The sequence below is a fragment of the Elgaria multicarinata genome, chromosome 9 (assembly GCF_023053635.1).
Source record: "Elgaria multicarinata webbii isolate HBS135686 ecotype San Diego chromosome 9, rElgMul1.1.pri, whole genome shotgun sequence".
Lineage (NCBI taxonomy): Eukaryota > Metazoa > Chordata > Lepidosauria > Squamata > Anguidae > Elgaria > Elgaria multicarinata.
Genome location: NC_086179.1, coordinates 79,833,725 through 79,857,714, shown reverse-complemented (window position 1 = coordinate 79,857,714; position 23,990 = coordinate 79,833,725). Strand labels below are relative to the sequence as shown.

The 23,990-nt window shown below is 41.2% G+C and overlaps 1 protein-coding gene across 1 annotated transcript in view; it reads left to right on the top strand.

The window, feature by feature from the left end:
* The window catches only part of CDHR3 (cadherin related family member 3), a 37,572-nt gene extending 18,718 nt beyond the window's left edge, over nucleotides 1-18,854 (top strand). The window contains exons 10-19 of the mRNA XM_063135015.1: nucleotides 188-278; nucleotides 396-494; nucleotides 3,547-3,776; nucleotides 7,336-7,507; nucleotides 9,276-9,520; nucleotides 10,509-10,690; nucleotides 11,891-11,904; nucleotides 15,480-15,511; nucleotides 17,277-17,325; nucleotides 18,484-18,854. Coding sequence (XP_062991085.1) covers nucleotides 188-278; nucleotides 396-494; nucleotides 3,547-3,776; nucleotides 7,336-7,507; nucleotides 9,276-9,520; nucleotides 10,509-10,690; nucleotides 11,891-11,904; nucleotides 15,480-15,511; nucleotides 17,277-17,325; nucleotides 18,484-18,854 — 1,485 coding nt within the window. The remainder of the gene's footprint in view (nucleotides 1-187; nucleotides 279-395; nucleotides 495-3,546; nucleotides 3,777-7,335; nucleotides 7,508-9,275; nucleotides 9,521-10,508; nucleotides 10,691-11,890; nucleotides 11,905-15,479; nucleotides 15,512-17,276; nucleotides 17,326-18,483) is intronic.
* The last annotated feature ends 5,136 nt before the right edge of the window (nucleotides 18,855-23,990 follow it).

Below are 23,990 nucleotides of genomic sequence, written 5' to 3'. Positions count from 1 at the left end.
ACTTGTTTGCTTATTTATTTATTTATTTATTTATGAATGAATCATCACAATTTATACCCCGCCTTTAGGAATAGAAACCCTTCTAAGGCATCTTACAAATAAATGCAAGCTACAACAATAAAATCACAGGAAGTGACAACAAACAAATAAACAACAACCCAATAAAATTATGTTCATTTTATTCCAGCTCGCAGGAAATGTGGATCTTGAAAGTGAAGCAGTGGACAGATATATTTTGAATATTTTGGTGCAAGATATTGCTTCACCTTTCTTCTCTAGCAAGTATCTCCTTTATTCTCTTTTCGGGGTTGTCAATATTCTTCTTGGTCTCTCTTTAAAATAGGATTTGCAAGTTTGATTCATCTTCATGCTTTCTTTAATTGCTATATTTGCAGGTAATATCTACATTCACGTCAAAATACTACCAGTCAACGAGTTTTATCCAGTCTTCAGTAGTACTTCATATGTTTTTAATGTTAAGGAAACAACACCAGGTAAGTAATGAGCCCCTTTTCAGGATTTTGCAAGGTTGTAGAATTTAAGTATGCTCCAAGAGTATTGTTGATTGTATTGAGCTATCAGTCGCTTAATGCTTTACAAACAGACACAATAATAGTCAAGGCTTTATGGACAGATTGAGGTTTTCTGTGTGTTTGTTTAGGTTAAAGACAGATGTGATATAATGGGAGATGTCACAACGGGTCCTCCTGGTTTCACTGTTTGTATGAATTATATGATGATTTAGCCATTAGCCTTCTTGCTTCAGGTGATTTGCCTTTTTTTTCTGTTTTACTTTGCTCATGCTTTGCCTTTGGCCTCATCTACACCAGTATGAAAGCGGTATATAAAAGGCAGGAGCCACACCAAGCAGGATATAGCACTATGAAAGTGGTATATGGTCTGTGTCAATGGGCCCCAACAGTTGTCAGTGCACTTCAATACCGCTATAAAGCAGTAGTGTGGCTCTTGCCTTTTATATACCACTTTCATACGGCAATATCCTGTTTGGTGTAGATGAGGCCCTTGTTGCTGTTTTCAATCTGCAAACAGTTTTAAAAGAGTTGCAAAACTGCTCTAGATTGGAGTGGTGGTGAATGCATTCAAGGCATCGCAGGCTCCAGCCAATAGGTGCGTTCCACAGGTATATTTCCCCCCGCTGAAGCTCCATCACATTGCACAACCATTTTAAAAAGTCTGCTTGAAAACAGAAGTACAACTGTGTACAAAGCAGCAAAACCTCCTTTACCAGTCTCACAGTGAATGAGAGTTATATGCATCCTTATAGTGCAACCCTATGCAGATTTACTTGGAAGTAAGTCCCACTGTGTTCCCTGGGGCTTACTCCTGGGTAAGTGCACTTATGATTGCAGCCTCAGGAAAAGAGATGTTTCAAAAGTAGAAAAATTGGGGGAAAGAGTAGGTTGATGAACCCAAAGTCATAGAAGTCTCTGTAGCAGATCTGCATTCAGCTCCCACATTAAATCCATCAATGATGCTCTATACCTGGATACAGAGCTATGAATGAAGTTACATTAATTTGAAAGATCCCCTTTTTCCCTTCTTGCTTCACCTCTACTGACTGGGTGAGCTTATAGAAATGTAAAGAGAGAGATGATTTAACCAGCAGAGAGATCTGTTTGTGGGGAAACTGCCTGTGTATGAGGAACCGGACTCTTGGGTTAAAGGAACATTTTTCTAATTATTTTATTTTATTTTATTACATTTATATACTGCCCCATGGCCAAAGCTTTCTGGGCTGTTTACAGAAGTTAAGGCAGTTTACAGAATGTCCTTGAAACCTGTGGCATACAGTATGCACCCATTAATATTTCTGTCAAACATCATTGTTATCATTATCATCATCAAAATGTATATCCTACCTTTCAAAAGAAAAGTCGAAGTGGCTTACAATTTTAAAAAACACAACACGTTAAATCAAAGCTAGGCTTTTGAGCATCTGTGATTGAGGAGCTCCTCCAGTGCTTCCAAAACATCAAGAGCTTTATCACACCAGCGTTATACTCTGCAATCACTGCGAATTGCGTGCAAAGGACTCTGAAGTTTTCCAGTTTACAATCTGCTTTTATTGTGAAGTACTCCCATGCATCCTGCTTTAATTGCACTACTTAGCCAAAAGAAGTGCAATATTTTGGTGCGCAGAAAGTACGGTTCTTCCGGTCATGCGAAGGCACATCGCTCAAACTGCAACATGTACTTTCATCCCTCGTTTTGAATCCGGTGTTCTGTGGGTGTGTTTTCAAGGGGCAGAATTGCTGACAAAAGAGGGGTGTGTCTTGCCTCCAGTGGGTGTTTTTGATTGCCAATTCAAATCCTTCCTCCTCCTGCTTCCTCCATCTTAACTGGGAAATGCACCCTCCTTGCCAGCAGCATCCTCATTTTTAAAGATAAAGAGATCCAAATCAGCACAGTGGTAGGTCTTAAGGAGAGCTTTCAGCATGCTGAATTTGAACCAGATTGAATCATCCATTGATTTTTTATGGTTTTTTACATTTCCTCCCTCAAATCCATTGGAGCTTATAGTCTGCTAGTGCTGAGGAATGTAGGATCACATTTCCAGTCCTTTAAGCATCCGAAGCTGTGCATCACAAGTAGTCAAAGTTTTCAAGCTCAAGAACCACCAAACAAAGTGTTCCTTTGGCTGAAGGCCACCACCCCTCCCCTTTCGCAGTTCACAATTTCTCCCACACCACCACTTCTTCCCTTTCTCCCTGCCTCCATCCTTTGCTTCTCCTTATTCTCTCTTTTTGAAGGGTGTAAAGAGGGGATGCATAATAAATCCTGGAATACAATCCATGCTCTTTTGATGACCTTTCATAAATTAACGTCATCCCAAAGATCATAGGCAGGACCAGGTCGAGATATTTGGCTGCCTAAAGCAGTCTAGCTCATGGTTCCCTGCTCAAGCAACTGTGAACTGAGAAAGGAAAGGGGTTGTGCTAGCTATGTTACTTTGGCACCTGAGAGAGAAAATCCCACGAAATAATAAATAAAACAACCAAGAATTTCCTGCTCTTTCATGATGCCCAAAATTACGATACCTCATTCTTCCTAATGGTAGGGCCAGGCCTGAGTAGAGCTAAAACAATGTCTTAATCTCATCCTTTTTTGTGCTAAATATCATATTATTCAGTTAGGGCCAGCACTGAAATAGCATGGTGAAAAAGAGGTTAGCATTCAGCACAAACCGAGCTTCCCAAAGAAGGAACAAGCAGTCAGACAGAGTCCTGGATCATGCAGCTCCTTCCCCTTAAAATAGCAGGGGAAGATCACATGAACTGGGCCTCTACATGACTAGGTGCTCATGCAGAAGGCCTGGCTCAGGCTATGTGCATGGCAGAGGCTCACCATGTGATTGCATCATAACATCCATATAAATGGTTTAGACTGAAACATGTGTATATGAAAATTTGATATGGAACCTGTTCAGGCAATCTTGAAAAACCTTATTTTTTAATATTGCTTTGTTTGGTTTTGTTTGCTAATCTGTGTCTGTGTGTGTGTGCTTCAAATTCTGCTTTATTTCAGCCGAATCTGAAATTGGATTTGTGACTGCTACAGACAAAGATGTTCCCTCTACTGGAATATCATATTCGATTTTGGCCGGAGGAGGCACTCGTGACCTCGCAGAAATATTTTGGATTGATCCTGAAAAGGGTGTAGTGAAGATTTTAGCTAGATTAGACTATGAAACAACTCCAAATCACCATTTTACAGTGCAGGCATCTGACAACGAGTTCAAAAATGCTAATGCATCTGTAAGTAAAATGACAACATTTATGCAGATATGAATGCAACTGAAATATGCACTTGTCTTTCCTGTTTATGATTTTTATGAATTACTAGGGCTTGCCTGACATTGCAACCACACAGGGCAACCACACAGAGAGTTCATGTCTGAATTCCCACTCCCCAATTCTAACTCCCGGTGTCATCCCTTGTCATGACCTGCCAGCTCCTGCAATATTGAATTAGATGGGAGTTCCTCAGAAGAAAAAGGGAAGCCCCAAACAGACCTAGTGGAATTCTGAGACAATTTCTATAAAAGACACAGGATCCTTGGACCCAAATGAATCTAGAGACTCTGATGTATACACTTTGCTACATGCCTTCCCCGTCCCATGCCTCAGAATGTCCGTGATCACCTCCAAGAACATAGACAATGACAGAAGTCACCATTAAAAGGCAGAGTGATTGCCTGGCAGCACAAGGCCTTCCTTCACCCAGCTCTGCTCTTAAGGACTCCTATACCCAGCTCCACCCTTAAGGATAAGACTTGTTCGGAAAGCTCCAGGGTGGGTGCAGCGGTGATTATACAACACAGCAGCAATTGTGCACCCACTTTGGGGCTTTCTGCTGAAGTTGAAAGCATGATGTTTTGGATTATCACGGCAGCAACCAGCCACCATAAAAACAGCCCCCTTGTGGTTCCAGTTAAGAGCCTCCACTGATAAACCTTGAACAATGTGGTTGCAAGGCTTATACTGCACCCTTCCCCAGCCTGGTGAACTCCAGATGTTTTGACTGTAACTCCAGCATCCTTGACCATTGACCATGCTGACTGGGACTGATGGGATTTGAAGTCCAAAACATCAGGAGAGCACCAGGTTTCGGAAAGCTGGCTTTTTAACGTTGGTTGCTGCTTGGCTGGTGCGGTGCAACATCTATCCTACCCAGCTCCTTGTGGACAGCTCCTCTGACATTTTAGCAAATGTCTTTGACTTTGGCTCCAGCATCAGCTGTACTTCCTAGCTGGGCAGCTCCCTTGCTAGGCTGTGATTCCAGGCCTGCCAGCTCCTGTGTTTGGAAGAATAGGACACTCCTGGTCTAAACTAGTTGTTGACAACAGGGGCGGATAATCACTAGTGAACCTGGTATGCTTCCTGTGCTGTTATTACTCCTTATAATGGGCTCCTTTAAAACTTCTCACAATTCCAAATATAACTGGAGTTTTCGTTATATAAATCAGGGAAGAAGTGCCAGTGTTCTTACCAGGATTAAATATTATTATTATTATTATTATTATTATTATTATTATTATTTATTTATTTATTTATTTATTTATATAGCACCATCAGTGTACATGGTGCTGTACAGAGTAAAACAGTAAATAGCAAGACCCTGCCGCATAGGCTTACAATCTAATAAAATCATAGTAAAACAATAAGGAGGGGAAGAGAATGCAAACAGGTACAGGGTAGGGTAAGCAGGCACAGGGTAGGGTAATATAAGGGAGGGTATGTGGCTGAGTGCACTGTCCAGCTTTGTATATAAATTGTATATAAATATTGACAGACGGAATGACTTTCTTGGAGTTCTGGGGCTTGAGAAAATGGTTCACAACATGGACCCAACATTCCTCAATCTGAATATACTCATAAAGCTTTGAAAAGAGTCTGAAATGAATGGAGTTATGAAGTCTGGATATGACTGACATCAAAACTGGAGGTGGGAAATAGGTATATGAAAAGAAAGAAGGCAGATGTGAGCGTGCAGGTATCTACAAGAAGCACTATCACAAGCTGTGGTAGGGTCAGGATCAGAAAATGGACCACAAAAAACAGGTTGGAACTAGGGCCATTGAGTAATACAGGTAGAGACTACATGTGAAGCACAGGACAAAGTGCCAAAGATGAGACAAGTTGGCATGTAGGGATGAAATCATGACAAAGAAGCAAGGCTGGGTTGCAATGTTCAGTGTTATGGAAAGGGGACAAAAACTGGAAGTCTTGTGGCATTTATCCTATCAGAGTAGAGATTAGATTGATTCAACAATAGTCACAAAAGTTTGGCCTTTGGTGACTGAGCACTGGGTAGTTTTTTAAAATAAAAAAATACTCTTGGAAGGCTTCGAGCCAGAACTGATTTAAAGATCATTTTGAGCAAATGCTCTATCCTCTGATCTTCCAGCATGACTAAAGCATATTTATTTAAGTTATTTATTATTGATGATAATCATCAGCTGCAACAGAAAAAAGCAATTGAAATGACTGGATATGTAATCTACTTTAAGAGTCATGAAGAGTTCATACATCAGTGGTAGAGCACATGATTGGTATGTATGAAGCTCCAGGTTTGATTACTGGCATCTTCAATTAAGTATTTCGAGTACCCTGGCAAGAGAAGACGTGTTTCTGGGAGATCAGAGAACTACATTGGACTGTTTTGAACTAGAGGGACCACTGCATTCTCTTGTTAAAGAAGTTCCTCTTTTTAAAAAATTAATAATAATTGGTTTATAGGTTTTCAAACACTTCTTTAAAAACATATAGGCGGCAGAGGTGATACTCTATTCCTGTTCAGTTATTATTCCTAACATTTGGAAGGTTGGGAGGAAGTGGATCAATCTTTGCCAATGATTAGAAAAAGGTAATTTTCTGGTTTAATGAGTATATAGTTAAAATATGGGATTTGGTACCACAAGAAGTTGTGATGGTGAAAGGGGGTTGGATAAATTCCTGGAGGAGAAGGCTATGAATGGCTACTACAGTGGTGGCCAAAATTGTGGACACTTTTTGAAATTTTCATGGTTTGCAACTTTGCATGCTTATAGAAAATGTTCTGTTTCACAATATTCAAATGTTTATATATCAATTTGAAGAGAATTTAATGCTGAATTAAATACAAAAAAAGAATGCAAATATCTGCAGTACAAAAAAAGTTATGCTTACTTTAGTCTAAAAACAAACACGGGTGATTGAGTGAAGAAGCGGATTGGAATTGCAAACCCTACTGGCCAATCACAGTCCTTGTCCTGGGGACCAATCACATGGCAGTAGCTGCGATACATCATGTTTCAAGTTGGGGAAAGTCAGTTTTCCTGTTTGTTCTGTAACTGAAGCGCAATTGGAGATTGTGTGAATATTTGAAGTATTTCTCAAATTAAAAGTGTAAACAGAGCAATGGCACCAAAGTAAAGAGTTGATTAGACACCCAGGAAAAGAAGCAAGGTTGTTGTATTACGTGAATCAGGTCTTTCAATTGATATATAAACATTTGAATTTTGTGAAACAGAACATTTTTCTATAAGCATGCAAAGTTGCAAAACATGAAAATTTCAAAAAGTGTCCACAATTTTGGCCACCACTGTAGTCCTGATGGCTATGCGCTACCTCCATTATCAGAGGTAGTAAGCCTATATACACCAGTTGCTGGGGAATGTGAGCTGGAGGTTGCTATTGCACTCATATCCTACTTGTGGGTTTCGCACAGGTAGATGCTTGGCTACTGTGTAAACAGAATACTGGATCAGATAGACAATCTCTTTTTGTGTTCTTATGAATAATTGAAAGATGGTTAAAACGTCTCTTCTTTTAGGTAACAGTGAATGTTCTTGAAGAAAATGATGAACCACCAATTTGCTCACCCAATTCATATTTGCTGGAGGTTCCAGTGGACCTACATTTTGGCACCAACATTGGCGGTTTTATTATTTCATGTGAAGATCGGGATTCAAGTCCTCAATCATTCCGATATTCTATTAATTCAGGTACTTTACTTTTGGATTCTTTCATTGGCTGCTGGTAAGGTCAAATTTAACATTTATTACAGCGTTGCAGCTTTTGGTTTAATACAGTGGTAGTTTCTAGTAGCGTGGATGGATGTCACTATCAGTTGACCTAGTCTTCAATGGAAAGATGTGAGGTTGGAGCCAGATTTAGGTGACTTTGTTACCCTGTTGTCCCCACAGCAATCCCTCCAGGTCCTAAGGATTCTACGTGTTTTCTCCGCTGTGGCACCCCGGTTGTGGAATGAGCTCCCCAGAGAGGTCCGCCTGGCGCCTACACTGTACTCCTTTCGTCGCCAGCTGAAGACCTTTTTATTCACTCAGTATTTTAACACTTAATTTTAACTTAAATTTAAATTATACTGTTTTAACTCTGTATTTTAACCTTATATCAATTTTGCTGCGTGGTTTTATCCTGGTTGTGCTTTTTATATTGTATTTTGTATTTGTATTTTTAACTTGTTGGTTGTTTTATGATGATTTTAATTTTTGTGAACCGCCCAGAGAGCTTCGGCTATTGGGCGGTATAAAAATGTAATAAATAAATAAATAAATAAATAAATACGTGGGGGAGGGGGTGAAGCCTGTTGAATGGGATGAGCAGGGGAGAAGAGCTCCCCCAAAGTCAGGCAGACGCACCTTCTGTTTGCAGAAGGCAGCTCCTGAATCCAACCCATGGCTTATGACCTCTCTTGTGCACATAACCAATTGGATGTTTCCAGTACGTGATTCTGAGGCAGTAGTTTACAAACTGTGTTTTTAGATTCTGGAGTGCCTTAGAAACTTATCAGAGATTCTATGACGATCACTAACTGCAGGCAAGTTTTCCTAAATGACAGCTTGTCCATCATTATCAACCCCTCCCCCTACAAGGTGTTGCCACAGGGTAGTGTTGGACACATAAGTCATCTGGGGCAGCAGCAAAGATGAAACTGGCCTGGCTGGCAGCTCATATAGACAAAGAGTTGATCCTTAAAACCTTCTCTCTGTCTCTCTGTCCTGACTCTTATTAGCTGGCTTCAGTGGTAAGTTTGGGTTTGCATTGTTGTATTCTCCAAGGATGCTTCACAGAGTACACAACAGCAAACGTGTTTGCCACCAGCTGTATGTACAGCAATGAGCTGCAAACAATATTGACTTCCTGGCATGTGTACATGCATTGTACACCCATTTGTAAGCATGTATTTGTTGTGTGCATATGTTGCATTTTCATATGTAATGTGTAAAACACTCATAAGTATGTTTTAGAATAATGGAGCCATCACAAATAAAATCCAGTCAGGAATAATCTGACCTCTGCATATCATACCCATGATCCTCGTTTGCATTCATTTTACAGTCTCAGATTCTGTGTGCTGTGCACAATCCCATGGGTTGTTACTTCGTTGCATGTTTTACTTTGTTGTTAAAAGTAGACGTGCAACAACTTTAATAAAACTATTACAGAGAGAATCAAATTATTTAGGACAATGTGACCATTTTTATCACGCAGTGATGGTAACGATTCAGTGATAACCGGGTTGTCTGAAACTTCCACCATGCTCAAAGGGTCAGAGCAGAGCCCTTTCATCACATATAAGCAATGCATATCAATGGGAGCAACACTCACCTGTTAAGGGATCTATGCAATAATCACTATGTAATTGATCTTGTCAGAAATCACATGTACCAGTGAATTAAGTCAGACACTGTCTTTATTTCATTTCCTATGTATTTTTATCTGTTGTTTTGCCTTTGGCTCCACTTTTAGGTAATGTGAATAACCATTTCGCCTTTTCGCCAAGCGCTGGCTCTAATGTCTCACGGCTGATACTTGCATCCCCATTTGACTACGAGAGCGGCCTGGACAGAATTTGGGAGTACAGACTGTTAGTCTTCATAACAGATGATAATTTATTATCCGGTGCTGGCAGAGCTACAGCCCTCATTCAGACTGGCACAGTGACATTAACCATCAAAATCATTCCAAACCCAACCACTGTGGCTCCGACAACAGTAAGTTGGTTAGCATGATGAATATTAAATGCAGAATGATGTATGTATACTATTTACAAGACATAAGTAGATTATATGTGCATTCCAGCTACCACAATCACTTGTATTAAAATAAGTGGAACCTCAGTGGATGATTGCTTCACGCAAATATACTTCCATGTAGGCAGTAGCTCAAATAGACTATCACATGTGATAGATTCCCATCAGCTCCTGCCACCATAGTCAATGGTCAGGAATGATGGGGTCCGCAGTCCAAAACATTTGGAGGGCCCCAGGTTGGGGGAGGCTGGTATACAGTAAAGGTGAACAAGTGGAAGGCTAGGGCAAATCCAGCCTCCTGAATGCCAACTACCAGCATGCCCCTCCCAGATGCCTATTTAGAGGCAAACAAGGTCCATGGAAGGAGTGGTGGTTATAGTAATGGTAGGGTGACCATATGAAAAGTAGGACAGGGCTCCTGAATCTTTAACAGTTGTATTGAAAAGGGAATTTCAGCAGGTGTCATTTGTATATATGGAGAACCTGGTGAAATTCCCTCTTCATCACAACAGTTAAAGCTGCAGGAGCCTTGTTGTGATGAAGAGGGAATTTCACCAGGTTCTCCATATATACAAATGACACCTGCTGAAATTCCCTTTTCAATACAACTGTTAAAGATTCAGGAGCCCTGTCCTCCTTTTCATATGGTCACCCTAAGTAATGGACTTAGGGAAACTCTGTGGGAGGTGGGGGAAGTCCTGGGCCACCATTCCACATCTCCGTCTTTGTAGTTGCTGACCAGGGGTGTACAGTTACCTCTACCCTCTAGAAGGCTCACAATATTTAACAATTGCTGAACTAAGGTAAAACCAAGTTTCTAAGCACATCCACTAACAGAATAAAAGGTATCTGAAATCTAGTTGCCACCACAAGGTCTAGCTTTTCTTTAGGAGCATGTTTCTGGGGTCATGGTAATTGAGAAATTTCCTTTCAAACTTTATTTTACAAGCCTGGTGTTACCTTTGTGACCAATAGAGAAAATGTTTATTCTGCATCAGCTTGGTATGTGCCATTCATCATTGCCCTTGGCAGCTTGCTACTCCTTGGACTTCTTGGGTATCTTACCTTTTTGCTGGCAAAATACATCCGCACCTGCTGCCCACCAAAACTCAAAGCTGATAAAAAGCCACTGTAAGTAAAAGAAACAATGCACCTTGTATAATTTCTTTCTACTGTAACGTGTTTGCAAATGTCTTTCCCCAATACAGGGTGTGTCCATATATTAAGGTTCCATAGAAGTCAATAAGAATGCCAGAGGTCTGCACCAGATCACCTAGCATAGGACTCAGATGCCCAGTCGTTTTTGTTACACTTATGTTTCCATTCAAGAGATGCCTTAGATCTAGAATCTCACAATGTTAATGGAATGTATGTTTTTCCTATTTTGCAGCATCATTTTTTGTAAATACCAAAACTGAAAAACAGTTTCACATAGTACTAATGCTGAGAATAATAAAGGTTAACCAAGAAAGCCAAGGTAAAATTACATAAACATGTCATATTTTCACATCCAACTGAAATGTATTAGATGAATTTTAGTAGCAGGAATTAATAGCAGCATTACTGAAGCATCCAATGCACTGATATGTGTTTGGGATCCACACTATCAATTGTTTATAACTTAATGTAGGAAAACATTCCATAGAATCCAGTGGGAATGCTACTTGTGTAAAATATGCAGACTCTTTAGCTATCTAATCTGAGTTAAGTTAGTAAAATCTTTTAGATTCGCTAGATCAACTTCTGTGGGACAAAATATATTACCATGTATATCACAGGTAATGATCTATTTTTTGTGATATGTGAATGTATCTTTAAGAGGTCTGCAGCTGTCAGCCTTTAAGAGGTCTGCAGTCTCCAGGTCCTCCTCGAAGGCCTGGGCAGGGCTCCTGCTTTATGCTCTTCTTGGTGTGGGTGTTGAAGCAGGCAGTTTGATGTGTGGCTGCTCCTAGATGTTTTAACAATAAAGGAAACCATCAAGCAAGAGGCTTTGGAGTTATTGCTTAGCGGTCAAGGTCTGGGGCGAACGACAGGTTGAGCAGGTAAGCTCACCCCTATGGTCCCTATGCTCTCAGGATACCACATTTTTCATACCACATTCAACTATCCTAAAAAACTGTTCTGAATTTAGCACATCTCTCTCATACTCTGAGACCAATTTGGTCACAACTCTCAAAATCTTGTTATTTAACCTGTAGAGGTTGCTTGCAAGGAGAAAAAACACACATAATGAAGAAGGGAGGGGAGTTGTGTCACTCACGCATCATGGGTGATGGTCCAGTCATTGGCCTATCGAGGCCTATGACATGTAAGTAGCTCTGTTTTTGGAAGAACTCTCAAAATTAGTTTTGCCTGAATTTTCCAACCACCAATATATTGTGGCTTGAATGCTGGGGATATGTAATATCCCAAAACAGAAAAACTACCTTGTGGGAAGAGATCTGGATCCTGTGCAACCAGTGTACAACAACTATGCAAGTAACTTTCCCACTGAATTCTATGGGAAGTTTTCCTCTATGCAGAAATAAGCTATTGAGCGTGTGTATCTTGAATGCAGTTCAGTGAACGTCCATGAGATATAGCAATCTCTGGTATTTCTTCCCCAAGTATAAAACTACTGAAATATTATACGATATGATATCCAGGGGCACACTTCATTCACTTTGCCATATGTGCCTAAATGTGAGAGTGTGAGAAAATGCAAATTCTGCAAAATGTGGACTCCCTATTGCTGTTGACATTTTTCATTATAGGATTCTAGTTTTCTCTATGTATTATACTGGAAAATTTCTGCTCAAATATATTAATAACATCAATATTTTTAATTCTTTATGACAGGATAGAAATGCCAGGTATGTATTTCCCTTGCTTTCATTATTCCTTGAAAAATATCTATGGCCCTGTTCAGAAGACACCGTAAACCACAGCTTTAACCATGGTGGTTAAGCCAGAAAGCCGGGCTGTGTTCAGATGACACCTTAAACCATGGCTTTAACCATGGTGAATAAAGCAAAAAGCCTTATTCACTGTGCTTAAAGCCATGGTTAAAGGTGTCTTCTGAATGGGGCCGCATTATTGATGTGTAAGAGGTTGGGTTTTTTTTAAGTGTGTGTGCATGTTTCATTTATTTATTTATTGCATTTTTATACCGCCCAATAGCTGAAGCTCTCTGGGTGGTTCATATGTATCCGACCCCAGAGTGGCATGTTCTAAAATCCCATTGAGGTCATACATAGAACTGGGTTGGATTGCAACCTACACTGGCATAGACCATTTTATAATCTTAGCAGAACTATGCAGGGTTTTGTTATATAGTCTATAATCAGTGGTTTTGATATTCTCCAAGTCCAACTCCCAGAATGCCCCAGCCACCCATGCTGATTGGAGAAATGCTGGGAGTTGTAGGATTTTATTTCTGTCTAACTTAAAGAGGGTGAACAACACCTTGAATTTGGCTCGGAAAGAAATTGCACCAGTGCAACTGATGTAACATTTACTTACTTACTACATTTCTATACCTCTCAATAGCGGAAGCTCTTTGTGCAGTTTCCAAAACAAAGATTAAAATGGTAAAATATATTAATATAATATTTAATTATATTATGCTGAGTGTTTAAAATTTGTTTTAAATGTTAACTGGTTTTTTATGTTTTTATGTTTTTAAATTTTGTATATTGATTTTTAAATTTCAGTATTTTTATCCAATCTTTTTCAACCTTGTAAATCACCCAGAGAGCTTCAGCTATGGGGTGGTATATAAATGTAATAAATAAATAAATAATATTATATCATATAATATAGCAATGAAAAAAAGTAAATTAAAACCTCCAACGAATAATACCAAACTACATCCAGTAGCAGAGGACAACAGCTGTTCAAGAATCTAAAAAGCACCAAGGACAATATATTTTTTAATCTGAAAGGCTGAAGTCTGGGAGAATGAAAAGTTCTTCACATGGCTCCAAAAAGTCTACAAAGTAGGTGCCAAACAAGCCTCTCTGGGGGAGGGCATTCCACAGCTGGGGTGCCAGCACTGAAAAGGCCCTCTTTCTGTTAGTCACCTACCTCACCCTGGGCTCCATGCGACAAGCATTTTATTACATGCTCGTTACTGGGCACTCATGGATTTTTTGCAGGTTCCTCACATGACGTCGTCTGCCTCCTGCGCCCCTTCCACCCCTTCTGGCCTTCCTTGCGCCACAAGAAAAACCACAGAAAGTCCAAAATATTTTTAAAGCCGGAAGTTGCTGCTCTTTCCTGCTGTGTGCGGGAGAAGCAGAGTGATTAGAAATGCCCAACTGAATGGGCCTCGTGCCCTTTGTTTACTTCCTGTTTTGAAACAGGAAGTAACTGAGCAATGAAACCAGGAGCGGAGAAATGACAGTAGGGAGCATGTTTTCCCACGTGTGATGGAGTTCAGAATTTGGCAGAGGGACTCAAAGAAGAGCCTCAGAAGATGAATTTAGGGTATAAACCAGAGGAGATGCTCTATTAGCTAAGTGAGGTCACATAATCTCAATAATCTGCAACAGTTATGGCAGTCACTGCTGCATTCTGCAGCGCCTGAAGTTTTCAAATACTGTTCAAAGGCAGCCCAACAGAGCATATTAGATCCCCATTAAATCTAAGTTGAAATGAGCGGCTCCCGTTGCTTCTCTGTCATCGCTCTGACGCCGCTTCCTGAAAACAGAAAGTAAAAAGGCCCATTCAGTACGGTAGGAGAGAGCAGCAACCGGACTTTTTCGGGGTGGGGTGGGGTGGCGCAATGAAGGTCAGAAGGGGTGGAAGACGTGCGAGAGGCAGACGACCTCACGTGAGTGCCCAGTAATGAGTGTGCAGTAAAATGCTTGTCGAATAGAGCTTTTAGAATGTACATGTGGCCCAAAAACACATGACACACAGGATCAGTGATTGGATCTCCCAACACTTTTTCTTTTGCTCAAATGCAGCCATCTGCAGGAGAGTTGATCAGGAAAGCATTTTGGAAGATTCGCAACTGGTAAAAATGTCTAACAACAATTGTGCATTTCCCTTTTCCCTCAGTAAAATACTTTTGCATACCATTCATGTTTAAAACAGCCTTGTCAGTTGTTTTGGCTTCAGCCCTTCTAGATATCAAGGGGATTCAAGTGCTCAAGCTATGTTCATGTTATTAATTATACTTGACACATTCTACATTCCAGCATTAAACAATGAGACTGAGGGCCTGTCTTAATGACAACGCATTGGTTCCGCAAACCCACCCACCCCAAACCACGTGGTTTTGCTCCTGTGGGGTTGCGCCAGGTAATCCCCACACCAAGGAGCGAGTGCATTTACATTGGTCATCAGAGCAGCTGCCTCCACCCATCCCTCCCTCGCATTTACCCCCTTGCCTCACAGGGCTTTCCCTATGTATTGACAGCAAGCTCATAAAGGGAACAGAGAACTTCCCAGCAAAAGACAGAGAGAGAGAGAGAGAGAGAGAGAGAGAGAGAGATTCTTCTCTGGCGGCAGCTCAGGGGTGTTTTAGCAGCCATTTGGCTCACTGTCCCGCCCCTTGCCCGGGCGGACAGAATCCAATCAGGAATTGCCATCTGCCTGGCCACACCTCCGCAGTGACTCTGGAGCTGTGATAAGCAGTGAATGTGCTGTCCCTGACTTTTTTTACTTTGGAGCTTCAGGGGAAAGCCCCAGGATGGCTCTGCAGTGGCTGCTGCATCGAACAAATGTCTCAGTGTCACCGTGGTGTCACCCCTGGGCTTTCCCCACATACAGACAGCCCCTATGTCCCATTGATATCAGTTGGAAAGTTAAACACTTCAAGTCCTTCAAAGTGTTTGAATTCTATTCTATCATACCCATAGTTACACATTTAATTTAAAGTGGGGGGGATAGTTCATTAGGAAACATAAAATGACATTGTGCTTTTTCCCTTTAGAAAAGAAAAAAGCTAAGAAAGAAGTAGTATGGGTAAGTAGACTATAAAATAAAAATTGAGCAGAAGTGTTGCCAACATAGAGGTAGTTTTATGCAAAGTATTTACCCTGGTTACGCTCCTTTACCCAGATGCCATGTGGTGAGCTTATTGCCCTTCCTTCCTTCCTTCCTTCCTTCTTCCCTTCCTCCTTCCTAACCTTAGAGCTGCTTTTCACTTATACTCAGATTCAAACAAACAGGTTTCAGATCAGTTAACAAAGCACACAAGCATTTGAAGTCAATGCCTTTCTTGCGACCTATCACTTCCCAGTCTTTGCCGTTTTATGCTTTAAAGTTTAAACCACGTTAACTTTATTCACGAGTGAAGTAGAAAGCAAGATACTTTGCAAAAACTAGTTGGCTCTAGTTTGCACATATATAATTGAATTAAGATACACATATGAGCAATGGATAGAGCTTAAGAACATAAAAAGGGGCCTGTTAGATCCGACCACAGGCCCATTCAGTACAACATTCTTTTTTCATCAGAAGGAGAAACCCCCATTCAAGAGTACTGTGTCCTCCATAAATTTCAAGGCTCCTTTGGGCTTTAAAAATGGTGAATTTGCAATCTGTGGGAAAAGACCTAAAAATAAAATTCCTGTCTCTTAAAAAACAAAAAACGAATCAAAAACGAAACATACCCCAATATTCCTGGCACCAAGGCCTAGCTTCCACATTACATAGCAGCCTACCTGTCACATTTCAAGCATCCTCTATGCACACAGGCCGGAATCCGCACCCCCCCTCCCCCAGCCCGTGGTTCTTGATTACCAGTAGCAGAATGGAAATCTTTCCCACCTCTCAAGTTTTTACTTCTACCTTCCTGGATTATTGAAAAGAGCCAATGGGTCATCTTCCCGGTTGCTCCTTTGCTTATGTGTTGGTCGTGCCATGTTCTAAGTGTCAAAAATCTGCCCAAGCCCATATGGCTTTACCTCTCCAGTCAAATCCCCTCCCCTGATTCTATAGGGTTAAAAGTGGGGATTATTCCCTAACATTGCCATGTACTGAACATCATGGGTGATTCTGGCTCATCACCTGAGATTTCTCTTCAAGATAGTCTAGAGTAGGATACTGAGAGATCAAACTGTTTTGCTTCTTTTTATGCTGGCTAGCTGTTTTCTTCCTCAACCACCCTTATATCTCCATCCTAATAAAGCTTTTTAATTTGGAACTTGTGGGGGTTGATTATGCTTTCACCAACTCAAGGATCTTTACCCCATGCACAATTTCATGCGACACACTTTGACCAAAAGGGAGATAATGGAAAAACAGGCTGAACTCACATAGCAGTAACTGGGGAGTTAATTGTTAGTTGTCCCAGGTGGAAAATTAACCTGCCACTCTTGGGAGTGCCTCTCTAAGTGCATGGACATAATGTGCTGATTATTTCAATTCCAGAAAGAGAAATTGTAAGGTGTTTTTTTAAAAAAAACTTACACCAATGCACAAACTTTAAGAAATGCTTGTGTACTTTTTTTTGTAAGAAACTCCCAGATCTCTCTTCCTTTACTTATGATTCCCTCCTGATTAAATGCTGGAGGTCTTAGAATACCAGACATATTTAATCCTCCCTTGAACATTAAGTAGCAACACCCTAAGTAGCAATGGTTTTGTGGGCAATTTTGATTAAACTTGCACTGCTAGTAGAATGCAACATGCAGGTCATAAAAATCTACTTCACTCCATGTGTGTCAACCTTTCTGCTCCTTCTTTAACGAATGATACTGATCTAATGTTTTGTTTCTCTTCCTAGGAGATGACAAACATAAACGCTGTTTTTGATGGGGAAGCAAGAGACCCAGGTATTGCTATTAATGAGGGTGGGTGGAGAAATGAGAAAATTTTGGTTTGAAAAGAAAGAGGTTAAATTTAATTACAGTGAGACATTTACATTTCTAAGGCAAATGTCAATGGCATACATTTTAAACAATAAGTCATACTGTTGTATTAGCAAGAGTACCAAAGTCATAAATCATTATCTGCCCACACCCAGCAGTGGTCTTTAACCACTGGTTAAAAACTTTATGGGCTTTTCTATACGAGGCTGTTAATCCACCGTATCTATTTTTGGTTTCATTGCATCATTGAGATCTAAGCACTACACAAAGAACATTTGCTTTCCTGCTGCATAACCTCTAAGTGGCACTCTGGGGTAGTGGAATAGTGCAAATACAGAAGTGGAAAAAGCATTTTCTTTCACTTTCACAAGTAATACCGCATTTTCCTGCTCTAAAAAACCTTGCCGAAACTGCTCTTTAAAAACAGAAATGAAATTGGAGGGTCACAACATTGTCTAAAGAACTCGTAACCAACTGTGAGTAGGGAATGACTAACGCACAATAAATGCCTCGTGTAGAAAAGCTCTATATCTGTGGAATAGCTGCCCCTCAAGCAAAACCTCACAGGCTAAAAGGACAAATCTCAAGAGCACTTTCTGTTCGTCTAGCATCGATGCCTTTGCAGACTCATTCAAGTGCATCAGATCCAATGAGATGTGTATCCAGTGCAATGTAAACTCTAGCTCCCTCTACAAAAGATGGATGTGGGTGTGCATTCCCCTGTCTTTCTTGATGTAGATGAGAATATGCATTTATAAATAGTTTTCTTGCATGCTGTACCAGCCATGCAAAAATGTGACCATCTCTCGATTTGGGGGCATTGTGAGTATGCATATTATCTCATTTATGACACCATGTTCTTATTAAACTTGATTGGGAGAAATAGGAATTACTGGAGAGTAGCTGAAATTTTCTGTGGCAAATACTGTACTCTGAGGCTGAAATATTATTTATGGCCCTGGCACCTTTCTTCTTCACAACTCAGAGATTTGGTGCAATTGAAAGGCCTTAATTTCTGCAGCTAGCTGGAGAATTCTCATGCTTCACAGCTAGACAGACTAAAGATAATCTTACTCCTTCATATGTGAAAAGGAAAAGTTAAATTATCGGTTTCTTTCACAGTCACTGGCAAACTGTACGAATATAATTCAAAGTCTGGGGCCCGAAGATGGAAAGATACAAACGCGCCTCCTATGTTGGAAGCGAAGGACCCAGTCGCACTGGAAATCCCAGAGATAGCAACTTCACAGAGTGGTCGAGGGAATCTGAGCAAAAGGGAAGCTGATACCAATGGCAGAAAGCTGGGAGAACAAAACCACATGACACCAAAACCCTCAGAGAAGAAGACAGAGACTGCTGACCAAAATAGCAATCTAAAGTTACAGAAGCCGAAAGAAGGGCCTTTAGTCAAGGGGTCGTCCTCACCTGTTCCCCCACGCAGGTCACCAATCCCCTCTCCCAAAATATATCCCAAATACCAAAATCAATCTTAAAGAAAAATGAAGTATGATGTGTGTCTGTAACCCGCTGCCCGTCTACACTTGTCTAGATGAAACGTAACAAGTTGGCAGAGATGACGTCAGCAGTCACGTGATGCTGTTGTTGTTACGTTTCTTCTGACTTTTAAAACCGTTCCACTTTCTGTTAAAATCGTTTTAAAACTAACAATGTGCCCCAACGTTTCGTTGTTTTCAATGCCGTCTTTCAAAGTCATATTTCGTGACCATGGTCTTTGCTTCCTGATTAGGACAAGTGAGGGCTTTTCTAGGGGAGGGAGAGCTGGCACAACGCGACGAGGGGGAGGGGGAGGGGGAGGGGGAGGGAGGGCGGTGAAAGAGGGGACAGAGGCTTAATTTTTTAAAAAAACCGCTTATCTTTCGGGGCGCACGTGGCCCCTTTAAGACGCTGCAGGGCTTCCCTCGTCCCTACGCGTCGCCCCGCCTCCCTGCCGGCTTATCCCAGCAGGTCTAGCTCAGAGTCACCGGAAGAAGGAGGTTTACTTCAGAGCCGGTATGAGCATAATGAAGAACGTTCTAAAGAAGAGTGTGCCGGGGTAAAACGATAGAAGAAAAGGTATTTCGATTGACTGGGCTCAAGTTGCATTTTGTAACGTAGCAAGGGAGGACGCAACAATGCACTTAATCAACGGTGTAATGAATAGTGTAGATCATTAGCTGGACGGGGCAGGGGTGTGTGGGTTGACTTTATTGCTATTCAAAACAGGGAAGAGTGCAGACAAAGGGTACTTACTTTTAGTTTCACCATCGTGAATCAGCTACGCAAGAGGAATGCTAACACATAACAGCCTCTCCTATATAAGTATTCTAGTTAGAATGGCAGCATAGTTAGGGCACAACCCTCCCTCCCCCATTCCAGTGGGGTCATGAATGATTTGCATAATTACAAATATCTTTGGGCTTCCATAATATCCTGGATCAGGTTGAAAATTGGACATGACTTTTCTCTGGGAGAACAAGCCATGTATTTCCATGGAATTTTGCCTATTATCTTGTAACACACAGCTGTTTTGCTTCAAAAACTAGGCTGACAGGTATTACCCAGAGGACCTTCTCTTCTGTTGCTCCCAGACTGTGGAATGGCCTGCCGGAGGAGATTTGTCAACTTAACAGTCTTTTAGCATTTAAGAAAGCTATAAAGACTAATCTCTTCCGGCAGGCCTTTCCAGTGGAATTTTAGGGTTTTTTTAGGATGTTTTTTAGAAAGTTTTAACAATGCATACTATGTATTTTATACTTCTTGTTGTTCCCCACCTCAATCAAAATGGAGAGGTGGGTAAGAAATAAATTTATTATTATTATTAAAATTAAGGGAAATATATTTGATAGGCCAAATAAGAGATGCCGTTGGGCTACTAGTACTTTTATGGTTGCAGGCATTAAAAAATCTTGTAACCATAGCAATTTTCAATCGGCTTTCTCCGTAAATTCCCTACAGGCGGATTATTTTACCACAAGAATTCTGTAGAACCCGCACGCACACTTCACTGTCTGTTCTGTGTTTATACTTACCAAAGAAAATGGTTTCTATTTGCATAGTGAAACTCATAAGTGGCTACGCAACATAAGAATCAAAAATTCACTATTTGTGTGAATCATCCCTTAGTCACACAGGAGAGGAGGAAAGGCAGAAGTGGGAGAGGGTTAGTACAAGAACATGCTGATGTTTGTTTTGATCAAAAGCAAAAAAAGAAAGGAACCCTCACTGTGAGACTGAAAAGAAAGGGAAAAGATCCACCAACACTCCTAAAGTTGAGCGCACAAAATATAGGGAGCCCAATGTGTTGTGCATATACCAAAAGCCTTAACACGATTTATCCTAGCCAGCAGTCATATAATGAATGTCAATGGACGTTTAACAAACATTTAATAAACAGCAAAGTGTGATAGCAATGAGCAGGCAAAGATATGGGGACTGCCGTGTCGAAAGGCTGTACATCTGTAGCAGTCGGTACTGGCAAGAGTGAAGGAAAGAAGGCATATATTTGGGTTTGAGTTTGGAACTCGTCCAATTGGATTACTCCCAAAATGGCACATGGACACATGCAAGGACATCTGACAAGATGGCTGTCTATACAGTTTGAAAGCCCTGCAATGGATGTGCATTGGCTCTGCGTCGGTTATATCATGCAGCAGCCACCTCACAGCCGTTCTGGGGCTTTCCCACGAAGCTGCAAATTAAAAAAGTCCAGATTTACCCTGAGTTTTTTTTCTGGAGCAAGGTATGGCGCATCCGCTGTCTAACGTTGCTCCTGTGTTGTGGAGGGGCCGTTCCTGGGTAGATGGCAACCCTGGATTGGTCTCCGTCCATCTGAGCAGAGGGCAGAGAGTGGGCCCGGTGAGCCAAATGGCCACCAGAAAGCCCACATCATCCCTCTGCGTTGGGATTAACTGCTGCCACCCTATAACAGAGAAAGTGTGGGGTTTCCTTAAATGCAGCAGCAATTGCCGTGTCAAGGCCAGGGCCAAGGAAGGCTTCCCTTGGCATTTCCCCAATTATGCAATGTCATAGCTTCATAGGCAGAGCACATACTTTGTCAGTTCAATCATGGAGCTTAAACCCCAAAAGTTAATTTTGATCCTCTGAGCATTCCACAGCCACTACAGATGTCATTTCCCTGCCCCCCCAAAATGTATTAAAACTAATTTGGGGACGGCAGGTGAGGGTCTACCTGTGGCCCATGTGCCATGTGCTGCCCATCCCTGGTTTAAAGGATCTCAGTAAGCTGTTGAGATAACTTTTTTTTAGATCTGCTCTTAGTCAACTTGACAGCACTCAGATAAATGGACCGATGAAGTTGATTCAGAATGAACCAGCCCCTTATATCCCTTTGCAACTCATGTTCTGTTCAAAGACTTGTCCTAGTTAAAGTTTTGTGACCTGCAGCTTGGCAAGTGGTTCTCCCAAAGGAGAAGGCTGGGACAAGCCAAATGTTAAGCTCTTCCTGAGAGTTGTAGTAGGAGTTAATAATGCACAGTGACAGGGATGTTCATATGGTGTGAGCACCCTTTGAGATCGATTGAATTTGTACTGCTCTCTCCTCCACAATTTTAAAATTCTATTTGCACTTGGCTATACTCCTGTACTCACTTACTTGGGAATAAGTCCAATTGAACTCAGTAGGGCTTACTTCTGAGTAAACATGCCTACGTTTGGACTGTATGTATACAAAGCGTAGGTAGGTAAAGGTTTACTTTATATTTCAATAAGGTGGTAGGAAACTTTTGCATGGTGATCTCAGGGCCAAAATGGGCAATATCTTACCATCTCTGGAACTCTAGAGCAGCATAATTTCGGTATAGCATGTCACTTGAATCATGATGAGAGCAATCTATAATTGTGTATGTGCTGATTGGAAAGTGATTTTAAAAAGTGATTTTTGGTATGTTGAGAATAAAGAAACCTAAGGAGCATTGTTTCATCTGTATCTTCTTCAAATATGCACATTATTGGTTCAAAAGTATTTTATATGGGAAACAATTGTTCACATCTGTACCACCATTTAATTTTATCATTTACTCAGTTTGCTGTTTTTGTATGTGACTTGAAATATCAAGTTCATAATATCTAAAAAAAAAGGTTGCCTGTTACAGCACTGAACAAATAAGATGCTGTAGTGGAGCTCACGTAGGTTTGTGATCTTTATCTGAACTTTCCTTGATTTGTAAACCAAAATCTATATAAACATTATGCCTTCACTCTAAAACGCATTCCTCAATTTCTACTTTGATTAGAATTAGATGGAAACTATTTTGGGCTGCAATCCTAGGATCAAGTCCCATTGATGTCGCTTTTGAACTTGCTTCTGAGGAGACATGAATATAGCGTTTGTGTTGTTCTCTTTTTCTTTGATCAATTCAACACACACACCTGCATTTGCTCAAATGCAGCCCCAAGAATAATCAAGACCAAAATTCCTCTTTATTTCAGATCAGGGTGGAGCGGAGGTGTATGTGAAGGTTTGTTAAACTCTGTTAAGTTACTACAAGAGTAGCAAGCATCTTCAGTTGGCTTTTGTGGTTGCCCTTCCTTTGGTCGGTTTGAATGTCATGAATTTTCAAGTATTAAAACTGAGTTCTGCTCAGTGATGTGATAGTGCCTGGTTTCAGTGCCCCAAGGACCACTGGGAAGAAGATAGTAGCAGACAATTGTAGATCCTTCATTATACTGTCTACACCTGGATAAACCAGAAAGGTTCCTCTGTTTCCCACCAACCAAGGAACCTGTTTGGTTTGCCCAGGATAGAAAGTTTTAACAGCTGCACTCCCTCACCACTGCCACCATTCTCCTTTATTGTATTATCTTGCCTGGTAGAGATGCCAGTGTGGTGTAGTGGCTAAGGTGTTGGACTGGGAGTCAGGAGATCCGGGTTCTAGTCCCCACTCGGCCATGAAAACCCACTGGGTGACTTTGGGCCAGTCGCAGACTCTCAGCCCAACCTACCTCACAGGGTTGTTGTTGTGAGGATAAAATGGAGAGGAGGATTATGTACGCCGACTTGGGTTCCTTGGAGGAAAAATGTTGGCATATAAATGCAATAATAAATAAAGTAAATAAACAGATGCTGTCTATACATCCTGTATACTCTATGGTGGCTACACAGTGGCTCTGCTTTGTTGATATGATGCAGCTGCCAACTTGGAGCCACGAGGGGCTTTCCCCCCGAAATTGCAATTTTTAAAAGTACTGACGTACCATGACCTTTTCCTTTGCTCCGATGTCACCGCCTTCTTTCCTCTGTCTGTTGGTGACCTCGCTTTGGGTTGAGGCTGTGGGCATTCCTGGGGGAGGATCGCAGCCCAGGATAGGTCGCAGGAAGAGCAGGAAGTCAGGGCAGAGGCTTGATGAACCAAATGGCCACCCATCCTACGGCTTTTCTAGATGGATAGCCCACGCTCCCTTCTGCCATCGGGATTTATCGTCCCCATCCTGCAGCTGCAGTGCTGCGGGGTTTTGCAGGAACAAGCATCAAAGCGTCGTCGTAAAGACAGCCCTCTGGAGATCTTGAAACCTTGCATGTTTGTTGTGATCTTTGAGTTGGCCTAACAAAGGTATTAGACAAATATGGACTTTGGAAATGATACTAGTCTCTCATAATACCAGAAGCCGGT